Genomic DNA, 20,844 nt, shown 5'->3' with positions numbered 1-20,844 from the left:
AGTGTGCACTTTTTGTGTGTGCTACTATTCTGCAGAAGCCTGTGTCCTTAGGTTGAAAAGTCCTTCTGTTGACACCATCCGTGCAACCATGTGGTCATCCAGTGTATTTCTATTCTGAGCTGGGCCAATCTACTTATTTTTCTGATTCATACTACAGAAATTGAATGTACTTTTAAAAATTAAATTTTTTTTGAAGTCTTACATCTAAATTCATTTAATACTTGAATTGACAGAATATCCGTATCATTTTTTTGTAATGATTAATATTAAACTGGTCAGTGCACAGAGCTGTCTCTCATGTTTTTGTTCGTTTTCTTTCCTCCCTTTTCCTGTCTTGTGCAGTTTTTAAAGAACTCTTAACACGGTTGTCAGAGGAAAAAAGAAATGGTGCTCCCCACCTGCCTAAAATTGGTGATATTAAAAAGGCAAGTCGTTATTCCATCCCAGACCTTGCCGTTGATGTGGAGCAGGTAATAGGATTAGAAAAAGTAAATAAGAAAAGTAAAGCCAACACAGTTGGGGGAAGAAATAAATTAAAGAAGATACTTGACAAGACTCGAATCAGTATTCTGCCTCAGAAACCATACAAGTGAGTTTTTTATTTCCTCTTAAATACTTGCTTTGTGTTAAATTTTAATAATTTCTCATCATACTTAGAATTTGTCATGATACTTTTCTTAATTAATGCAAACCATGCTTGTATCTGAAAAAATATACTAGTCTGAAGATCTGAATGACCATAGGCTACTAACAATGCAGCTCCTGACATCAATATGAACATATTTTAGTTCTTATAGATAAAGTGATGGCACAAATACATCATTTACTGTTTTCTTTTAAGACTATTAACTGGAAGTATCCCAGACAATTAATTTCAGAATGACTCCGCAAGCAGGTTTTTGCTTGCAGATGGTTGATAGGAGCAATGATTTCAATTTATGCACATTCCAGTGGTCTATAAAAATTTTTACTTACTGCTGTAAGGGAGACTGGGGTTAAAATTTTAACTTCAGTTCTTTGATAGAAATGAGTACTCTTTTTATTGAAAACTAAATATGGTATCTGATAACTTCTGTTCTACGAACACATTTTAGAAATAGAGTTCTGATAAGGATTATTGGAAACAATAGAAGAATGAGTTTTATACGATTTTATGGGAATCTGGTTCTTGGCCAAGACAGATGGCATTGATGGGAAAAATGAACTGTAGAGGGTAGTTGATGTGTAATCAGTTTTCTCTTGCATTTTTCTTTTCTGTGTCCCATTGAGGAAGAAATCTAGTCTATGTAAATGCATGAAAAAGACACTTGTGCTGAAAATCTAGGATTTTTTCCTGCTATTACTTAAAAAAAAAGTTTGCTTAACTAGTGTTCCCTACTAAATGTATACTGTTCTGAAATATTATAAATAGAATGTTAGTAATGTAAAGGTTAAATGAATATAAATTATTATATCCAAATAATAGATATCTCTTAAATTGGCACAGACACATTTCAGTAGTGGAGAGTCTGTAAATCCTCTTTTTAAGTTGTTTGTCTTTAGAATAAGGGATTTTGGGTTTTTATTTCACTGGTCTTGTATGTTTCTTGCTCTGATGAGCCACACATACTGCTAGGTGTAATTTTTTTACATTGTTCACCATTGTTCACAGTTTTTGCATAAAATTTTCTTGTTGGTTTTCCTTTTTTTCTTTGATTCCTGTAATTTTTGCACTTTTTCTGTGCAGGGACCTCTTTGGGTAAGACTCAGAAAAACAGTACACTTGACCTATTTTCTTTTCCCTTTGGTAGCTTTACTTCATTCGTTATATATAGCAATTTGTCTGCAAAGCCTGTTGACATTCAGTTGTTTGTGTCTGCACAGTTTCTGCATAGAGATGTGTAGCTGTAGACTTTCCTGTTTGTGCTTTTTTTTTTCCCCCTACTATGTAGAAACTTCTATCTTGTTCTTCCTAATAATTAGTGGTATTGCATATATTAAGGGACTTTACCTATTCTCATGTGGTTTTTAAATACCAAAATCGAGCAGGATGAAAAAGCTGATTTACTCATTAATTAAAAGTAGGTATTTAAAGACTTCGTGAGTCAGCTAGCTTATGCGGTGAAACTGTCCACTTGTTTTTTGAACGTGAGTACTGCAGAGGTCTTCAGTGCTTCCAGAATGTATCAAGATAAAACTAATCTTTAAACTAGAATGAGGTCACTCTTAGATGTAGCTTGTCAGCTTCTTGAGGCATTAAATCAGTATCAAAGACGAATCAGTTTGAAGAGGAGATAATGCCTTTCTTCAGTCTTGCTTTTTCATCCAATAATGTCAAGTAACTTTCCAAATTGAGCAAACAGCACCATTTCCTCTGTGTCTACTGGGAAATCTTCTCTCCACCAGCTATGAGGCATCTCTTGAAGTGTGCTTCTGGCTACAGCCTCCACTCGAGCTATTTGCTTACTTTACTCTTCTAACCCACAGTGGCTTTGTGGTCTGTAGGTTCAGTTGCTCCAAATGAGGATTAAACACAACCCCCACCTCCACCTCTAGCAAAGTTCTGCCTGATCCATAGTGCAGCATCCCAGACAAAGAAGCAGTTGTCCCTCCCCCCCCCCTCTATTTGCAGCCCTGCAGTGTACTGTATTTTCAAGGAAGCAGCATTCAAACAGCTCTACTGTTCTGTTACCCCCTCTATCCTGTTTGTCATTCAGCAGGAAAGTTATTAGTTAATGCTATCTTCCTGAATGGCAAAATCATAGAGAAAGCAATGGAAATGCCTTTCCTTTAAAGCCACAATCTCCTTTCACTTGCACAATAAAATATTTTACCTAGCAGCAGGATCAGTTGATCTTCATGGCACTTCGACTTTTCTAGTGTTGTTATTTGTATCTGAAATTTCTGGGGTTCATTTCTTGTTTGCGTTAAGTTAGAACTCACTCAGATTCTGATTTAAGTTTTAAAAATAGAGTAAACTGACTGTAAGGTAAATAGTTTCCAATTTAGTATGTGAATACTTAGAATCGAGAAGAATTTTAGAAACATTACTTTTTTTTTTTTTAAAAACCTAACATTTGTCAGTTGATCCACTTTAATGAAGCTGCTTCGGTTGTGACGCACAGGATAGGTATAAGATTATATAAAACTGACAAACTGCAAAAGGAATACATAATGCAAATGAAACTATTAATATAAGGGAGAGGGTCACATCGTCTTCATTTGATTTGAATTTAGAGAAAATACTGGTGTTGGCATGTTCATGTAGTTGTTTAGAAGCATGAAAAAGCATTTTGGGGTTTGGGGGCTTTGGAGTTTTTTGTTTACGTGTTGGGTTTTTTTTTTTGTGTGTGTGTGTGGAGTTGTTCCCACTTGAAAGACAAGGTGTCGATTGCTGGGAATGCTTTTAGTTGTAGTGAAAGACTTACTTGCTTGTGGCTTAGCATAAAAGTGCTGTGTGCTGAGTTGATCATCACTGCTTGTCACAGTATTTTGTGCTTTCTGTGGAAGTACAAAAATACAGATGTTCAGATTCAGCTTAACTTCTGATTGAGAGAGAACCCAAGAACTTTTTTTTCAGTGAATGCGAGTGTTTCTGTCACTCCCATGGCTTGGGGTTTACACTTCATAAAATATTTTGGTAATGCGGAGTTATCTTGGTTTTTACAAACAAAACAATGAGAACCCCCAAACATATCATACAGAGATACCCCTCCAACCTTTTCTGAGTTGTGTTGCCTTCTAAAAAGCTGTTGCTTTGTGTCCATGTAATTAAAATTGTGCCTTAAATGCCCAGAGATACTGTCCTAGCTTCCCAGAGTACTTTTCAATTCATAGCACTTAAAGACGTGGTACAAGAGTGTACTGGGTAAACTAATTCATTGGTAAGTACAAATGGATGCTTGTGCTGTAACAGCTGAACAGGGATGATTATCAGGCCCTTAATTACTTCTGTTTAGGTTTTCTGAGGATGGATACAACACTAGACAAAGGCTTAAGTGCCCAAAATTAGGGTACAAATGGTCATTTGTGTTGCATCATTTAATTTAGTGGCTTGACTTTAGAGTTGCAGCAGTTCGCAATGAAATCTAATTTCTGGCTTATGCTTTATTTACGTGTGTAGATATAGATTTAGGTGTGCTTGGCTTTTAAAAAGGCTTTGCCTATAGTAGCTAAATTTTTAATTATTTTCATTTTCTATAATGGTTGCTATTCAACATTTTACACCCTCAGAATATTTTATTAAGGATTTGCAGCTATATATTTATAGAAAAGTTCAGTGGCTAGCTCTAACTCTACGTCCTGTAGCAGTTGTTCTGCTTCACTTGCTGATTGTGAACTCAAAAGCAGTAATGATGGACCAGCTCTGTCTCTGATCCATCTAGCATTACTGACCTCCTTTAGGACCTTGCATTTTGCAATTTAATGGACAAAATCCTTCACCTTTCTCACAGAATACTTTATTTACAGCTGTCAGGCACCTCAGAGTTGATACTGATAGCATCCAAGAGTGGATGCTTACCTTAGCCTTCAAGTTAGCTGGCATCGCTTCAGTCACATTCAGTGAAGAGAAACACAGAGACGTTGATACAGGGTAGGAAAATAGAGGATCTCAGTGATCCTCTCCTGTCTGTCTGAAAGGTCTCAGATTGTATGGCTACAATACCTCCCAAAGTACAGTTGCAAATCCTACCTGTGATGGGGTGAAAGATCTGTAAAATTCAGGTCTTGTAAAGCAGCACTGAGGGGATAGCAGTATTAGTCAAAGTTTGCGTGATGGGGTGGTGCAAGAATGCTGAGGTGTGTACCACCTTTTGAATAAAGATCTTGGCTGCTGTGAAAAATGGTCCAAAAAAAATGAGCCTAGCAGCTCTGCAGAGCTTAGTGGTGAACATGAGCAGTGTTAGCTTGCAGATCTAATCACTTTGAGTGGACATGAGGGTGCAGTTGATGAAGCTGGACAGCAAGCACTGTTGTCTGGAGAATTTTAACTTTTAAATGATGATTACTGTACTAACAATTTCAAGTGAGAAAATGTAGTGATATAGACGTTCCTGCATCCCTCTAATATATCCCAAGCTTTGAATGTTTGTAAGTCCTGGTTTTATTTCTTTCTGGATGCAGTGACATTGGAATTGGCCAGTCTCAGGATGACAGCATTGTGGGACTGAGGCAAACAAAGCACATTCCTCCTGCTTTACCTGTCAGTGGAACCCTGTCATCCAGTAATCCTGATCTACTGCAGTCTCATCACCGCATCTTAGACTTCAATACTACTCCAGGTAGGGATCCTTTTTTGGTTTTCTTCTTGACCTTATAATTTCCTTTCACTGATACTTTTTTCCCCTCCTCTTCCCCTGCGCCCCCCCTGGATTTTCAGAGTCTGAAGACTCATGTGAGAGTTCATTAACTGTGTGGTGTGCTGTCATCCCAGATTTGCCACATATTAATGCATTAGGTTTTATCACATTTTTTCCGGTATACTTTACCCAAATGTCTTAGATGTCTGTTTTTCAAGTATGTTGTATACAGAGAGTCTGTTCCTGATTGAAGTGAAAACTTATTTTGCTTGATATTTTATAATTTACCCTGATAGATCAGTCTTTACAAGACTGTAGTATTTTCAAAAGTCATAGCAGAGCATTAGCTTACAGTAAGGCAAAAGGGCATTGGTCTGGGACACAAGACATATGTTTCAGTCTTTTTCTGAACAGACTTATATAATCTTGTACTACATCTGTAAGGGACAGAGTTTCAAAGTCCCCTGTTAGTCACCCTGCCCTACAGCTGTGTGCTGAATTCTTTGTATATAAAGTGATTTAAAATCCTTTCTGGAATACATGGAAAATGAACATATTTAGCAGAGAGGAACAAAGCATGGGCTTGAGTTAGGGAGAATATGAGCAACTTGAGAGCCTTATCTTATGAGAAGGGTTTAGCCAGAGCTTCTGGCAGGGTTGGGATTTGGGCTCTTATCTGGCTGCAGGAAGGTTCTTAGTGGGAAACCTTCTCTGAGTTAAGTAACCAAATCTTTGCTGTTAAAATGTACCTGCTGGAGGAGGGTATGGTGATGGTAGCTGTGCAGACGCTTGGTTATTTTAGTCTGATTTTTAGAGTATTTCTCAAAAGTAGAACCAAAAATTCAGTGTCCTCCTAAGCCTGAGGGATTTCAAACCTTACCTAAAGGAACGGTACTTAAACATCAGCCTACATAGTGGCCAAGTTGGGGCAATCATGGCACTTGAAACTGTGACACTGAGCATCACTTCATCTCGGGTTTTTTAGGGCTAGAGAAGACTACAGCAAAGTCGTGTGTGATTTCTGTCCCGGTGTCTTAATATTGCTCCTGAAATAGTGGGAAGATTGGTAATTTTTCATATTTTATCTAATGACTAGTGTCCAACACTTTGAAGATATCCTTTATCAAGAAGCACCTAACTTTTCATCAGCACTTTATCTATAAATGGGTGAAGATTCCTTTCTCCAGCTTGCTGTTTACCTAGACCAGATGGTTCTGGGTAATTAACGTGCCCTTAATGCCAAGCACAGTGACTGGCTAACTTCCAGAGCTGTGGGCATTGCCATCTCGCACAGCTCAAACAAACTCCATTAATTGGGAAGAAAAGCCATTACAGAGCTGAAGATCCTTCAATCACAGATGGAATTTGGAGAAGTTTAATAAACGAATAATGTTCTAGTGTTTGCCTTTTGCTTTGACGAAATGAGATAAATAGTGATGTAATGCTATTGCTTCAGCATTACAGCCACTTTTCCATTATCTTTATAGAAAATGTATTAATTAGTGCTTTCTCATTTAAAAAAAAAAAAGTTCTTTTCTTTTTCTTTGCTTAAAATTTGCCCAAACGTCCACACACTGAATATTTTCAATGTAATTTGCAGGTATAATTTTTCCCTATGTAGGAGGGAGGGGATGGGGGGACTGAAATAAAAAGCATGTACCTTAACGGCTTTAGGGATGGTTGCATTGTAGGTTGAAGAGTTGAATTATACGTTTATATACTTTAAGACTTGGAAAAAATTAAAGCCTGCAATTTTAATTTCTTTTCTTACCTTGGACTAAATTAAAGATAGAGATGGAGGCAGCTTGCAAGAAATAGAATGCGCTGGAGAAAAAAAGGAAAAGTGGTAGAACAGCTGTCCTTTGAGGCTTTGGGGAATATCCCTCAGGACAGAGAATAAAACAACTCGCTGTTTTGGAAGGGTAGTCTTTGAGGAGAAAATGAGAACAACTTGAAATCTGCAAGGAGTCATTTTGGTTTCTCTTCTATTTGTTCAGGCTTTTTCCTATATACTTTTTAAGGTTTATTTTTAAATATTCAAGTAGTCAGTAGCACATTGATTTCTCTTCTGTTGTGCTGTCTTTGGTATTCAATTGGAAGTCAAAATAATATAGCAATGATGAGCTGTCAGTCTCTGATACCCCTGCCCCCCCCCCCCCCCCCCAAGCTTTCTAAGGGACTAGATCCCTATCATAACATCGCATTCTTCAGCCTGCTGTTCCAGTTTCCTTTTTTGAAAAGGAGTAAAGGGGGGTGAATTACAATTCTCTTCAAGTGCTGTTTTTTAAATTATTGTGCTAAATTACTTGCTCCCACTGCTATAGCTGTAATCATTTCCGTTGCTGGCAGACTTCTCTGTATTCTGTGTAGTGCTCTTGCTACCAGCTCTGACAGGTATGCAGCCTGAGAAATTGGATGGTAAAGTACAGTGCAAAGATGATACTTTTCTATTTGCTGTTCTTTGCATTTCTTCATATTGACTTGAGTGATCCAGCAGAGCAGGTTATTTTCTCATTGCACAAAACACTTGTTCCTTGGGAGCATTAAGTGAGTTCCCACCTTGGTATTGTTTACAGTAGCTTCCCATCTTCATAGCATTTCTTTGACTGGCAAGCATATCTGTAAGAGCAAGAGGCAACAAGATCCTAGAGAGCGGTCTCGTTTTTAATAACGTCTTTGAAAGGCTGTGTCTTTGGCATCTGCTTTCCTCAAGATGTCCAAAAAAAAAAAAAAAAAAAATTTCAGGCACTGCTCTGTGTCCCTCTTCAGCTAACTTCTGAAGGAAGATGGGTCACTATAGAGTTGGTGATAAAAGGCAAAATTGGCTTGCTAGTTATAAGATATTTTTACGTTTGACTCAAGTACTTAGAAAGGGCAAAAACCTGGCCTGGACTGATACCCATTATGCTTAACTGCTGATGCAACCACTCAGTTCTAATGTGTTTCAGTATTAGAGCTTCTCAAGCTGCAGAAATAGTGCTGTGAGCTTAAAAGTTATGGGCTTAGTTGCATGAAATTTGTAAACTAATATATTTAAGCCTAAATAGTCTTTGTGGCCTGGAAATCAACTTATATCAGAGAGATTTATCTTAATGCTTTCCAAATTACTATTTTGGAGACATGCAGCAGCAGTGGGAAGACATTAATTTTTGTTCTTTTGTCACAAGATTTCTGTTGCTGAATAGATCTTTCTGTAGTAACTTGAATACATGTTATGCACATTCCGATCTTGTCAAAAAAGACTGTGGTAGTATCAAAGGTGAGTGTTTTCAACTGGCAGCTTTTTTTCCATATTTTTTTTTAAATAATGATCATTTTTTGCCTGTAGATTTATAAGGCTTTCTATTATCTATTTTCTTGTTTGTATGACCTTTATGATCTAAAAAATTTAAAGAAAATAATTTTTTTAAAAAACATATTCGTTAAAGAAAGAATAATGACCAGATTTCATGCCACACAAAACTAGAAAAGGTTATTCGTGACAAAGGGAAAAAATTAAATTAATTGAAAGTACTTGTCAGTTAAAAATACCTTATATTAAAAAATCTAATGGTGGATAGCTGTACAATTTTAGCTCTTTTTCTTCTTCTTCTTCTTTTAATAATACAATGATAACAATCAAATGAGTTAGTTAATGGGTCTAGATTTCAATACATTAATGGAACTGTGGAAATATATATGATTTGGTATTTCCATACAGCTTATGGAAATACCAAATCCAACATTTGGAGTTAGGCTGGTAACTTTCCAGGTTTCCTAAAAACACCTTGTAGCTGTTCACTGTAAGTTTTCTGTCATCAGTCATTTGAAACAATAATATATTTAGAACTCAAATATTTGTGAAGTGTTCTTTTTATCTCTGGCTGCTTTAGTTCTAAATTACTAAAACAAGACGAAATAAAGAGCAAGTTTTCAGTCTGTTACTTACACATTTCTTATTATTTAAATGTATCAAGGATAGAGTATTTTTTATAATTAAGTGCTTGGGTGTATTAATACTACTGCAGTTTATTTGTATATACATGCATGCTGGCCATTATACATGCATCTTTCAACCGACTTATATGTACACGTCTTCCCTTTGTGTGTGGCACTATGGTTGAGTGTCAGACTCATATAAATGAGCCTGTTTTCTTAAAAAAAAAAAAAAACTTAGGAAAACTGACACTTCCATCACCTAATTTGCTTAAATTTCTTGTATGTCAGTGTACAGTGTAATGTTGTTGAGTGTCCTTGATTTTTCTCAGGCTTAAATGGAATTTACCAGGAATCAACACCTGTGAAAATCAGACTGCTCGTTAGTTTGTCCAGACTTTGGAAATGTTAACATATTTTGTGGCTTGTCCAATTGTTAGCCTAACTAACTTCTTTTCTGGTTTTCAACAGAACTAGTCTTTCATGGAAAAAAAAAAAAAAACCCACGACCCCACAACAAAACCAAACAAAAAAAATGGGGAAAAAACCCACAAATAAACCCAGCTGTTTTATAAGAAGGAGAGAGGTGAAACAATGATACTGAAGTAAAAACTAGTAACAGTAGTAATTAGACTTAATGTAACTGATATTGTTGCCTTTTCTTATAGCATTATTTTTTTATTTGCTTTACTAAATTGCATACCTTGCATATAATCTTTTTTCCATTCCAGACTTACCAGATCAAGTTCTGAGGGTTTTCAAGGCAGATCAGCAAAGTCGCTACATTATGATCAGTAAGGACACAACAGCAAAAGAAGTGGTCATCCAGGCTATCAGGGAATTTGCTCTCACTGCAACCCCTGATGCATATTCACTATGCGAAGTGTCTGTCACACCTGAGGGTGTTATCAAGCAAAGGAGGCTTCCTGATCAATTATCCAAGCTTGCTGACAGGATCCAGCTGAGTGGCAGGTGAGATTGGAGACAGTGAGCTAAAGCTGATGATGCCAGTTTATTAAGTCAACATCCTGTTAATAGAAGCATTATTTAATTATTAGTGTTCTGTTTCTTTACAAGAAATTACTCCTTATGCAACTTCTAATTAATATCTCGGTGTGATGACATTTATTCTATGATTCCAAATGGATCATTACTGTAACTTTCACTACTATTTGAGTATATTGTGTCTTGTGTCTTTTTGATTTTACAGGTATTACCTGAAGAACAACATGGAAACAGAAACTCTTTGTTCAGATGAAGATGCTCAAGAGTTACTAAGGGAAAGCCAAATTTCTTTACTACAGCTCAGCACTGTTGAGGTGGCTACACAACTCTCCATGAGAAACTTTGAGCTGTTCCGTAATATTGAACCCACGGAATACATAGATGACTTGTTTAAACTCAAATCAAAAACAGGTTGCACTAATCTAAAAAAGTTTGAAGAGGTGATAAATCAAGAAACATTCTGGGTGGCTTCTGAGATTCTAAGAGAAACCAACCAGCTGAAAAGGATGAAGATCATTAAGCATTTCATTAAGATAGCACTACACTGCAGAGAATGCAAGAACTTCAACTCGATGTTTGCCATCATTAGGTATTGCCCCTTAATAATTTTACTTCTAAGTAAAAAGCAAAGTCTTACTTATGTCAGTCTAAAAAAAATAAAAATGTATTTAACAGAGTAAGCCAATTAATATTGCTAACATCAACTCTTGGCAATCAATAAGGGAAGGCATTTTCCAGTAATCTGAACCTGACATTGAAATGTTTGCTGAAATATTATTTGGAATGCTACTATTATGTACTTACTGCTTGGGACAGTGAGGCAAGAGTCTTTGGTGAACAGGGCACTAGAGAAACTACTGCACTTTAAAAACAGAGATCAAAAGAAACAGGAGTTATAGGAAGAAAAATTATAACATTGTCATAAGTGAATGGGCTTATTTCCCACAGAGGGGGGCTTAACATTTTATACATAGTTCCCAGTGTCTTGAATTCATTAAGCCATGGTATGTTGCCTTTATTTTTCTTTGTATCAGCAGTTTCCTGGATGGAACTCTGATAGCAGTCAATAGCAGACTACAATGCCATATAATAAGCTGTAAATAAAGATCTTTTAATAAGAATTAAAAAAATCTCAGACAGAAAACCTTTATTAGTTTTGGAATGAAAAAGAGGAGAGGAAACTCTAATGTGTGTGTTTATACTCATTTTTAAAAACGTTCACATTTCCTTTAGAGTCTCACAATTTAGGCAGAAAGAACCTAACAAAAAAAAAATCCCTAAATATTGTCTCTTGTGAAAAAGCCTGAGTAAGTTGCATTAAAATGACAGTTCTATCACTCTCTGGGAAAAGCCCTTGTCACGTTCAATCAACAGATTGAATGTGACACTTTTTCTGAAGATCACTGGTTTTGAATACCATTCAGTCAAACATGGCAAGTTCCAAAGTCAAGGATCCATGCTGATAATCAGTCAGCATCTCTGAGACATAAAAATCTTGAGATTTAGCTCAGCTACTTCAGCTGATCTCAATGAGAAATAAAAGCAGCCTGCCTGCTAGCAAAAACTTGAGTAAATAAAAGATTCTAGATACCAAACTTGCCCGTAAGTAGAAATGAGTTGGAAGACAGACAATGCCATTAAGGGAAAAAACCCCTGGATTTTGTGCCAGCTTCAGAATAACCTCAGATATATAGAGTCTGTTATTTCAATTTGATCTAGACACAAAAAAGTCAGGTGGATTATTGCAGCAAGAAGGTGGGTCACTGTGCTGTCACCACCTAAACGTTATGTAGGTGGAAGATGTTTTTTTTATACAGTGTGATAATCTGGAAATAAGTGGTGATCCTGAGGTGCTCCTAGATTATGATATTACCAAATTCAGACACTGTCCGAAGTGATAAGTACATACTCTCTATAAGGTTTAATTACTCATCCAAATGTAACTTTTATCTGTTTATAGTTATACCATGCAGATATCTCCAGGGTTTACAGCTTTTATAAAAATTACCTCAGTTGTTCTGTAATACACACTGGCTAAAGGAAGTAACTTTCTGTTACTTTATGACATTGTTGTGCCACACTATTCTAGTTACATGGTATTTCTACCATAGAAAATTTAACATGGTCTTTTCTAGGAATTTTTGTTTCATTCTATTGTTCTTGAACTTTTTTGCACTTTTTTTTTGCTTATTTCAAGTGGCCTGAATTTGGCACCAGTTGCAAGGCTCCGAACTACTTGGGAAAAGCTTCCAAGCAAGTACGAAAAACTGTTTCAAGATCTACAGGACTTGTTTGATCCATCTAGGAATATGGCAAAATATCGTAATGTCCTTAACAGCCAAAACCTACAGCCCCCCATTATCCCCCTGTTTCCTGTTATCAAAAAAGACCTTACATTCCTTCATGAAGGTAAAACCAGAAGTACGTCTATTTTTACCAGCTAGGGAAAACTAACTTTGCTACCTAATAACTGATGTTGTTAATTGTTGATTGCAGGAAATGATTCAAAAGTGGAGGGCTTGGTCAATTTTGAGAAGCTGAGAATGATTGCAAAGGAGATACGCCATGTTGGTCGCATGGCATCTGTGAATATGGATCCTGCTTTAATGTTTAGAACGAGGTAAGTGTGTTGTATTAGACAGAGCTTTTCCCAGCTGAGAGAAGGCTAGGTGTCAGCAAGATGTGCTTTACAAATGCCCCTTCTTGTATTGAAGTAGTATGGCGTTTTCGTTTGTTGTTAACAATTTACTAAAATTATGTGTTCTGAAACTGGAGTAATCATTACAGTCTGTGTTTATATATATTAATGTTTTACGTTATTCCTTAGCTGCCAGTTTCTTCATAAAAATGAGATACCATCAGTGGGAGGGAGGGGGAGATGCTGTCTTGAACACATATGTATTAGCCTGTTTGAAATGCTGAAGTGTGCCAGCCTCATCGTTTTGATTTAGTAGAAGTGGGAATGTATCTAAAACAGTATCAGCTAGTACTGTTAGAAAACATGGAGTGGATGCTCTTTGGCTTCATATTAGACCAGCTTATTGCATACTCTTTTTCTTAATTTGAGCTAGAAGAGTTTGTAATATCTGACTGTACGCCCAAGTCAAGGCTCTTTTTAATGTTTGTGGGCTTCCAGAACTGCTTGTCCTGAGGTCTGGTCTTTATCTTTCTGAGCTTGTGATCTTTCTCTGTCTCTTCTTAAACCCATGCTTTACTCTTCCTGGCTCTCACTTGCAGGAAGAAGAAATGGAGGAGTTTGGGGTAAGTGGTTGGAGACAACGCACACAGATATTTGTTCTTCCCTTACCATTTGCATTGTTTCCTACTTGCTATCTTTAATTTTCTTGTGCTTTGACTTTTTTTTCTTTTGTTAACCCTTTTTTACTGACAATACATTTTAATCCAGGAGTGCTTTTGCTTTTGAGGTTAAACCACGAAAGTTGTAAATTATTTATAAGTGGTTGTAGATAGGAGTGGGGTGTTCTTCTCCCCCACTGCCAGTTTAAGTTGCCAAAGGAAGTGACTTTCAGTAAAAGAAAAATTGTAAAATGGCAATGTTGCAACAGCTGAAAATTGCTGTTAACTTTCTTATGCCTAATAAGCAATTATCACAATCAAATACAAAAGTTAAAATCTGTAGTATCTACTAAGCTACTTATTTCCATATTACAATTCAGCCATCATTTTTACTCTTAACAATTTAGGAAGAATGCATAGCTTTCATATAAACATATATACATTGAAATATGCATTTATTTCATCATGAACTAGTTGATCATTTTATATAACAAAATGCTGTCTTCAACCTAGCGAGTTACAAGGAAGTTCTATTCTGTAAAACTGAGCTGTACATTTTGTATATGGTCTGATTTAAAAAGTATTTAGATAGCTTTCAAAATGCCTTCTGTATATGTATTTAAATTTTAATCTCAACTGTAGTCGTCTGTCAGCATTGCCTTACTGCATGAGCTTTTCCTAATGCTCCAGTCTTCTCAGTAGCTGGCTTACGTGAGAGAGCTAGCTTGAATGCTTTCCTAGATGTGTGAAGTGGTATTTCCTGGTTGGAGCAGAATAGGTTAAAATATTTGTGTAATTAAAGTAGTGCCTTAACCAAGTAAAAAGATTTCCTGATCCTCATCTTTCTATCTGTTATAGCTGTTTGACTTACTGGAATGAGGCATGTAAGCTTTGACCGTAGACTGACATTCATGCAATATTTTGGAAGTTTCATGTTTGTCAAGTGATACCATGTTGAACTAAGTCATATTTTCCCCCTCTTTCTTCCCTCTCCTGCCCCCCCTTCACTCCAGGTCTCTCAGCCAGGGCAGTACGAATGCAGCCGTGCTGGATGTCGCACAAGCAGGGGGTCATAAAAAGCGGGTCCGTCGCAGCTCCTTCCTTAATGCTAAAAAACTGTATGAAGATGCTCAGATGGCACGGAAAGTAAAGCAGTATCTCTCAAACTTGGATCTGGAAATGGACGAAGAGAGCCTCCAGACTCTGTCTCTGCAGTGTGAACCAGCCACCAACACATGTGAGCATTGTCATTTGTTATGGATTTCAAGGAAACAGTTAAATGTACCTCTGTTTCTTCTCCAAGGAAGTAATTGGGAACTGTAATTAGAGAGTGGGGTAGAAAATTATGTGTCTAGTCATTTCCAAGTACTGAACACCTATGAATCTTAAGGAAATCATCTTGCAGATGAACAGTATAGAGACATAGCATTTATACAGGAGGTAAGGCATTCAGATGATGCCATGCTGAAGTGCACAAGGGTTCTTTAGATTTGTCCATACGAAGGGTAGGGAGGAGCCAAAAGTTTCTCTACAGTTCTAATGTACTCAGGCTATTGGTGTGAGTAGGGTTGGTCATCCTGGATATCTTGGCCTTGAGAGGGAGAAGGGGATTTCCTTACCTCCAGGTGTTTCAGAGACACCTGGAAGGCTGTACCTGGCTGCAGCAGAGGAGGAGCTTATGCTGGATATCAGTTTCATTTTGATTTGAGCGAATGCTGTATCTTATGCCTTTCCCTGCTTTGAGTAGCAAAAAATAGTAATCATATATCCATTCTAAACTAGTCGTAGTCCTTATGATAGTCCAGTATAACTTCTGACCATGGTTTTGGTAACTATAACAGTAGTAATTTATGAGAGTTATTTTGAGAAAGAGTAAATGTTCTTTGATAATGTACGTATTTTAAGTTGAGTTAAATCTCCCCTCCTTTCATCTTTATCTTTTCTCTCTAAAGGTATACATACTACTGCATTAATTATAAAAGTATTTGAGCACCTTTTTATTATTAATTAGAGGGCTTTGCACTGCTCAGATTAAAACTCCCACAATATTTTTAGCTAGTAGTCATTCTGTGCTTTCTCCCATTTCTTGCAAAGTGCCAAAGAATGCAGGAGATAAGCGATCTGGAAAACCTGAAACGTCACCGGTGGCTCCCCGGGCAGGCATCCAGCAGAAAGTGCAGCAGCAGCAGCAACATAAAGTAAATCAAGCATTGCAGGTCCCTGCCGTATCTCTTTATCCCTCTCGCAAGAAAGTGCCAGTCAAAGACCTCCCACCATTTGGTACGTGGAACAATGAAGTATCTGGTTTAATATTCTGAAGTTTGTTTGCTTATGTCAGAGAGACATTTTTAATCAAATAAGATTCAGACTTTTTCTGGTAGTATTATATGCAGATTATGCTCATTCATGCAGTGTGTGTGCATGATTCTGTTCTCTAGAAGTGGAAAGAAAGAAATCTAGGAAAGCATCCTGTCAATTTAATCAGAATGAGTATTTGCCTGTTACTAGCAGCTGGAGTGTTTCTGACTGTCTGCCCTGGGACCTTGGCTTAACTTTTCATGACCCATCTGAGGTGCCTCAGGAGTTTCGGTGTTTTTTCAAAAGTTGAACATTTAATGTGAAATTTAGGCCTGCTCAAACTGGTAGTCCTGTTAGAAATGTAGGCCTGAAGTTTCACGTTAAGAATTGTCCCTTTGGCTTCTGCTCCCTAGTGCTTTTTTACTGTTGTTACTCAGTTGTTGCTGCCTGCATGTTGCTCAGAAAGATGCTGGACTATATGAATTTCTTCTAATCTGATTTCCAAATCTGTGTCCAAGCATGTGTACACAACATATATGCATTGTTAAAGAACTTCTTATGTATCAATTGAAGTACAGTAATATTCCTAATATGTATATGTAGTGTAACTGGCCCTTATTGTATGATGGTAATTTCACAAGAGCATAATTCTGATTTCACTTTTTATTAGTTTTGATTGTACACTTCTTAGGCTGCTAGTGAAACATTAGAAGTGGCAAAACAAGCAAGAAACAATTCAATATTCATCTAGTTCTTGTTGATTTTACCATTAAATTTTAATCTTAAAAGGACTTTGAAGCGCCATAGACTGTGTCTTTGCTCATGGTGGGAAAGTTTCTGAAAACTGACTGGGTTATGTTGATGAAGCAGCTGTAAATTATTGATAGCAGCATTGTATTCCAACAGATCAAAGCTAAATTCTGTGGAATGCTTGAAAATAACCTCTACCATAAACATTGGCAAAACTGTCAGAGAAGCTCCGTCTTCACTTTTAAGACTGTCCCAGGGTGGATTTTTGAGGGGAGGGGAAGAGAAAGATGTGTAAATGTTGCCTGAGAAAAGCAATTCTTGATGCCCTAGATCTTTACATCATACATCATCTTCAGGATGTTTTTAGTCTTCAGTTTCCCAAAATAAGCTGGTGCAGAGATAGTTCTCAAAAACGAAAGGGAGAGAGGCAGCTGCAGGATGGCCTTGTTTTGTAAGCCTAATCTTATTAATCTTCTTTCCAGCTTTCTTTGACCTTCTAGGCTACTCTGAATAGAAAAGAAACAGCAGAACAGTTTCAATTCTCACTATATAAGCCTTTGCTAACCAGTGAGATTTGTGTGTGTTCGTATTTAATGTAATTTTAGTTCAAGTTTCTCAGTAACCATTACTACGGATGTCCTTGGTTTATATATTGTATAGGCAGTATTCTGCAACACCAAATCTGCACTGTGTTTTCTGTGACAGAGTATTTATTTTAGGTGGCCAGAATGAAAGACCGGCTGCGCTAATGTGCAGAAATAAAGCACTATATTTTAAACAAGAGTAGGTTTAAACGTGTTGCTTCGTTTAAGCTGATGTCAAACTCAGAAATGTAGAGGATTTTTTTTTTCCTGTTTGGTGTCTGCTTCATAAATATATTGTGAAACAGAAAGATGTATTTGTACCAGGCTTTACATCTGCCTACATTAATTTTTATTTAAAGGAATTAACTCCCCACAAGCTTTAAAGAAAATACTTTCGTTATCTGAAGAAGGAAGTTTGGATCGTCACAAGAAACAATCTGAAGACACAGTCTCAAGTGCATCGTCACAGCTGTCTTCTCCTCCCACTTCACCACAGAGCTCTCCAAGGAAAGGTATTAACACTTCAATATTTCTCATCCTGTTCCTGAAGCTCATAGACTTTGGAAACTTCTGAGAGAGCATTTGGACACTCAGGATAAATTACTGCTGCTCCTTTTTTTTTGTCACATATAGTCAGCAAGAGGGCAGGAAGTGTAGTGCAGACTGGGATACATGAAAGGATACCTAGGAACTTGCTTTTAGGGACACCCTAAGAAAGCCCTCTGGTTAGTAAAGGCCGGGAAAGATAGCCTGATCTGATACAGGATTTGATGCAGTAGGTCACTCTCGCTGCAGCTGGTTCTGATAAAAATGTTCTCATCATCAGTGTTTCCTGGCAGTGGAAGGATATGCAGCTTGAATCTTAAAATCTTTGTACAGCATTGAGCACACTAGCCTGTTAGAGGAATTATTTGCTGTGTCATGCATCTGGATGGGATATGACCTATGTATGACAGGCAGGCTTAAGATCTTTGGGATTCAAATCACTAATACACAACATCTTACTAGCAGCCTGATTATTTAAACAATGTATATGGATATTTCAGGAATGATATTACTCATTGGAGCTTTTTTGACTGAGTCCCTTTTAAGTGACTTCGTAGAGTTGTTTTTTTCTTAAGTGAATTTAGGACTTCAATGGGATTTTTTTAAGCCTTTTTTTTTTTTTTATGTTGTACTTGTTCTGATTCTGAATTGGCAGAACAGAGATTGGAGGCATTTTCCTATAGTTTAAACAACAACAAAAAAAGTCCCTTTGGAGGTATGATAGGCTAGTTGTATTGCAGATAACTTCTAAGTTACTCTCTTTTCAGAATATCGTAAAAGTTCAATTTAACATTTACATAATATGACATGACAGTAAAATACATATATTGGGGTTGAGTCCCCGTAATAGAAGTTCAGAATGCTAAAGAGACTTCTCTGTAGCAATAGCTTTCCCTAAACTGCACAGGCGTGTTAAGAATTTGAAACTTATGTGAGTATCGCTTTTTCTACTTTCTTATCAGATGGAAAGCTAAGCCCTTTTCTTAACGTGGTAGGAGGTAGTGCCGATCAGTTGAGGCCTTATGGCTCCACACGAATGGACCTAACCAGTTCCTCCACCTCTTTTGGAAGCGAGAACAGTAACAAGAATGACAATTCACCAAGGACAGCTGGGATAGGTGGGGCTTAAGGAAACAAAAAAGGGAAAAATGGATAAGCAGTGATCTGAAAAGGGGAGGGGTGAATATGGCAAGAAAGTACAAATGCCTATCCAAAGTTTGTATTGATGTGATATTTACTAAGATCAGATGGAGGAGGATGTTATGTAGAGAAGATATACATTATTACCTCCGGTCCTTGTTAAGCTATTGTCATGATTTCTCCCAAATACTACCATTAGCAAAGAGCGAATTTATATAAATATGGTCAGGCCTGTGCATTTCTTGAAAAAGAAATTGAGATTCCGTACTTGGCTCATAGTGGGAAAAGTACTTTATTTTTGCAAAATGCAAATCCTTGGTTTGAAGGTCATATGAAGCTAATGATATGTTCTTTCAGACAAAAATGGCAGCGTTAATTCCATGTTCTCAGTAAGTGAATTGGGATAGATCAGTTGAAGTCACCTTGACACTTAGGTGTAGACTGAAAGCAAAAAATGAAAACTGCAGTTACTTGTGGATGGATGTTGTTTAATGACCTTAAAGATCTTAGCTGGCAAGAGCATTCAACATAACTTTGTTTAATACTAAAACAAAAGCTGAATTCGCTGAATTTACTTCTGTGATATGGTTTGCTGATTTTTATCTCAGTCTGGTAGTGTCAATGCTACCTCCAAATTACGGTATATTTCTGGTAATATATGCTATTTGGAATGTAATTAGTTAGCCAAGTACCACAAAGAAAGCTTGAAAATCTGGCCCCCTCTCAGCCAAGATACATAATAAGCAATCAGCCCAGACATCTGGGCTTCATGTTGTATCTGCTGTTCGTCTCTGAAGTGTAGCTTTGCAGAACAGAAAAGCTGTGTGAGAAGGTTTTACAGATTACTTTAAGCAGTAATCTTGTCCAGGGCATCTCTTTCATTCTAATCTTGGAGACAGTTTATGTACAGGTAGTTCTTTGAGAAGTGAGATTTAATAAATCAGGGATACAAGTGTGATGGTGCATTTGAAAATAATTTGGGGGAGGAGGGCAGAGAAGGTGGGTAGTTGGTTTCTAAATGAGTAGTGCATGTTCCTACAATCTTAAATCTCTTACTAAGAGACAGAATACACAGTGTAGGCAGTTCTGATATGTATCTTTGTCTTTTGCAGTGCTGCATTTATGTAAATGTAATCGTAGTTTTAATTTACTATGGTAGCAGTATTGCCAGTTGCCTGGCAATAACTGTGCAGGCTTCTTGGAGAGTCTGATTAACGTGATGTTCCCTTTGCAGGCTATACTTTGGCTCCTAGTGGCACAGTGGATAACTTTTCAGATTCTGGTCACAGTGAAATTTCTTCCAGATCTAGTATTGTCAGCAATTCCTCTTTTGACTCTATGCCAGTCTCCCTGCATGATGAGAGGAGACAGAGGCATTCTGTCAGCATCGTGGAGACAAATCTTGGTGTGGGAAGGATTGATAGAAGAATCATGATTGAACCAGATCAATACAGCTTAGGGTAGGAACTTTACTTGTGCTTACTTACATTGTACTTTTATATAGTGCGTATGTGGCATGTATATTTGTTCATATAACTTTCCCTGTGTGTCTCTCAAATATTTTTTTCTCCCCTGCTCTTAAAAACTATTTCAATGCTGCATTTTGTGATAACTGCTCCATTTGCTGACAAGAAAAGGTTTTGCACCCCTGAGTGTGTGATGAGGTCTACAGCAGTAAGATTTTTACCTTAGTAGACCTTATCATCTGAGCATTTACTAGTGCTGTAGATTATCCTCTTTATAGCAGACTAGTATCCTAGCCTATTTGCTAGATGGGGAATTAACTGAATTAGATGAGAAATTATTCATACAATTATTCAGTGATCAAGCTGAGAACAGAAGGAGCTGGTAACTTTCCAGTCTGTTTCATAGAAAAGTGCATATTTATTGAACTCAAAAATATTTTACCCCAATTATCTCTTCTAGTCAACAACAATTGGAAGCTAAAATTCACATTAGGCTGCTGGTTTTCTAGGTAATTAACTTCCGTAATGGTGGGAAAGCTCATGCTGTGAGTAGTTCTCCAAATC

At 37.1% G+C, this 20,844-nt stretch overlaps 1 protein-coding gene across 6 annotated transcripts in view; it reads left to right on the top strand.

Annotated features, from left to right (window-relative positions):
• Positions 1–20,844, top strand: part of RAPGEF2 (Rap guanine nucleotide exchange factor 2) — a 186,519-nt gene that overhangs the window by 158,596 nt on the left and 7,079 nt on the right. For 3 of the 6 annotated variants that reach the window (XM_086464716.1, XM_086464717.1, XM_009958874.2), the window contains 11 exons: positions 343–589; positions 5,104–5,261; positions 9,926–10,166; positions 10,405–10,788; positions 12,397–12,608; positions 12,696–12,819; positions 13,437–13,460; positions 14,510–14,733; positions 15,591–15,776; positions 17,488–17,640; positions 20,049–20,274. In XM_086464716.1, the coding sequence (XP_086320842.1) occupies positions 343–589; positions 5,104–5,261; positions 9,926–10,166; positions 10,405–10,788; positions 12,397–12,608; positions 12,696–12,819; positions 13,437–13,460; positions 14,510–14,733; positions 15,591–15,776; positions 17,488–17,640; positions 20,049–20,274 (2,179 nt within the window). Of the gene's footprint in view, positions 1–342; positions 590–5,103; positions 5,262–9,925; positions 10,167–10,404; positions 10,789–12,396; positions 12,609–12,695; positions 12,820–13,436; positions 13,461–14,509; positions 14,734–15,590; positions 15,777–17,487; positions 17,641–18,669; positions 18,793–20,048; positions 20,275–20,844 lie in introns of all 6 variants that reach the window. The other 3 variants (XM_086464715.1, XM_086464719.1, XM_086464718.1) reach the window with 2 other exon arrangements.

This window comes from Leptosomus discolor, chromosome 4 (genome assembly GCF_034619465.1).
Source record: "Leptosomus discolor isolate bLepDis1 chromosome 4, bLepDis1.hap2, whole genome shotgun sequence".
Taxonomy (NCBI): Eukaryota; Metazoa; Chordata; class Aves; order Leptosomiformes; family Leptosomidae; genus Leptosomus; species Leptosomus discolor.
The sequence above is the reverse complement of the archived record's forward strand: the minus strand, read 5'-3'. Positions and strand labels throughout refer to the sequence as shown.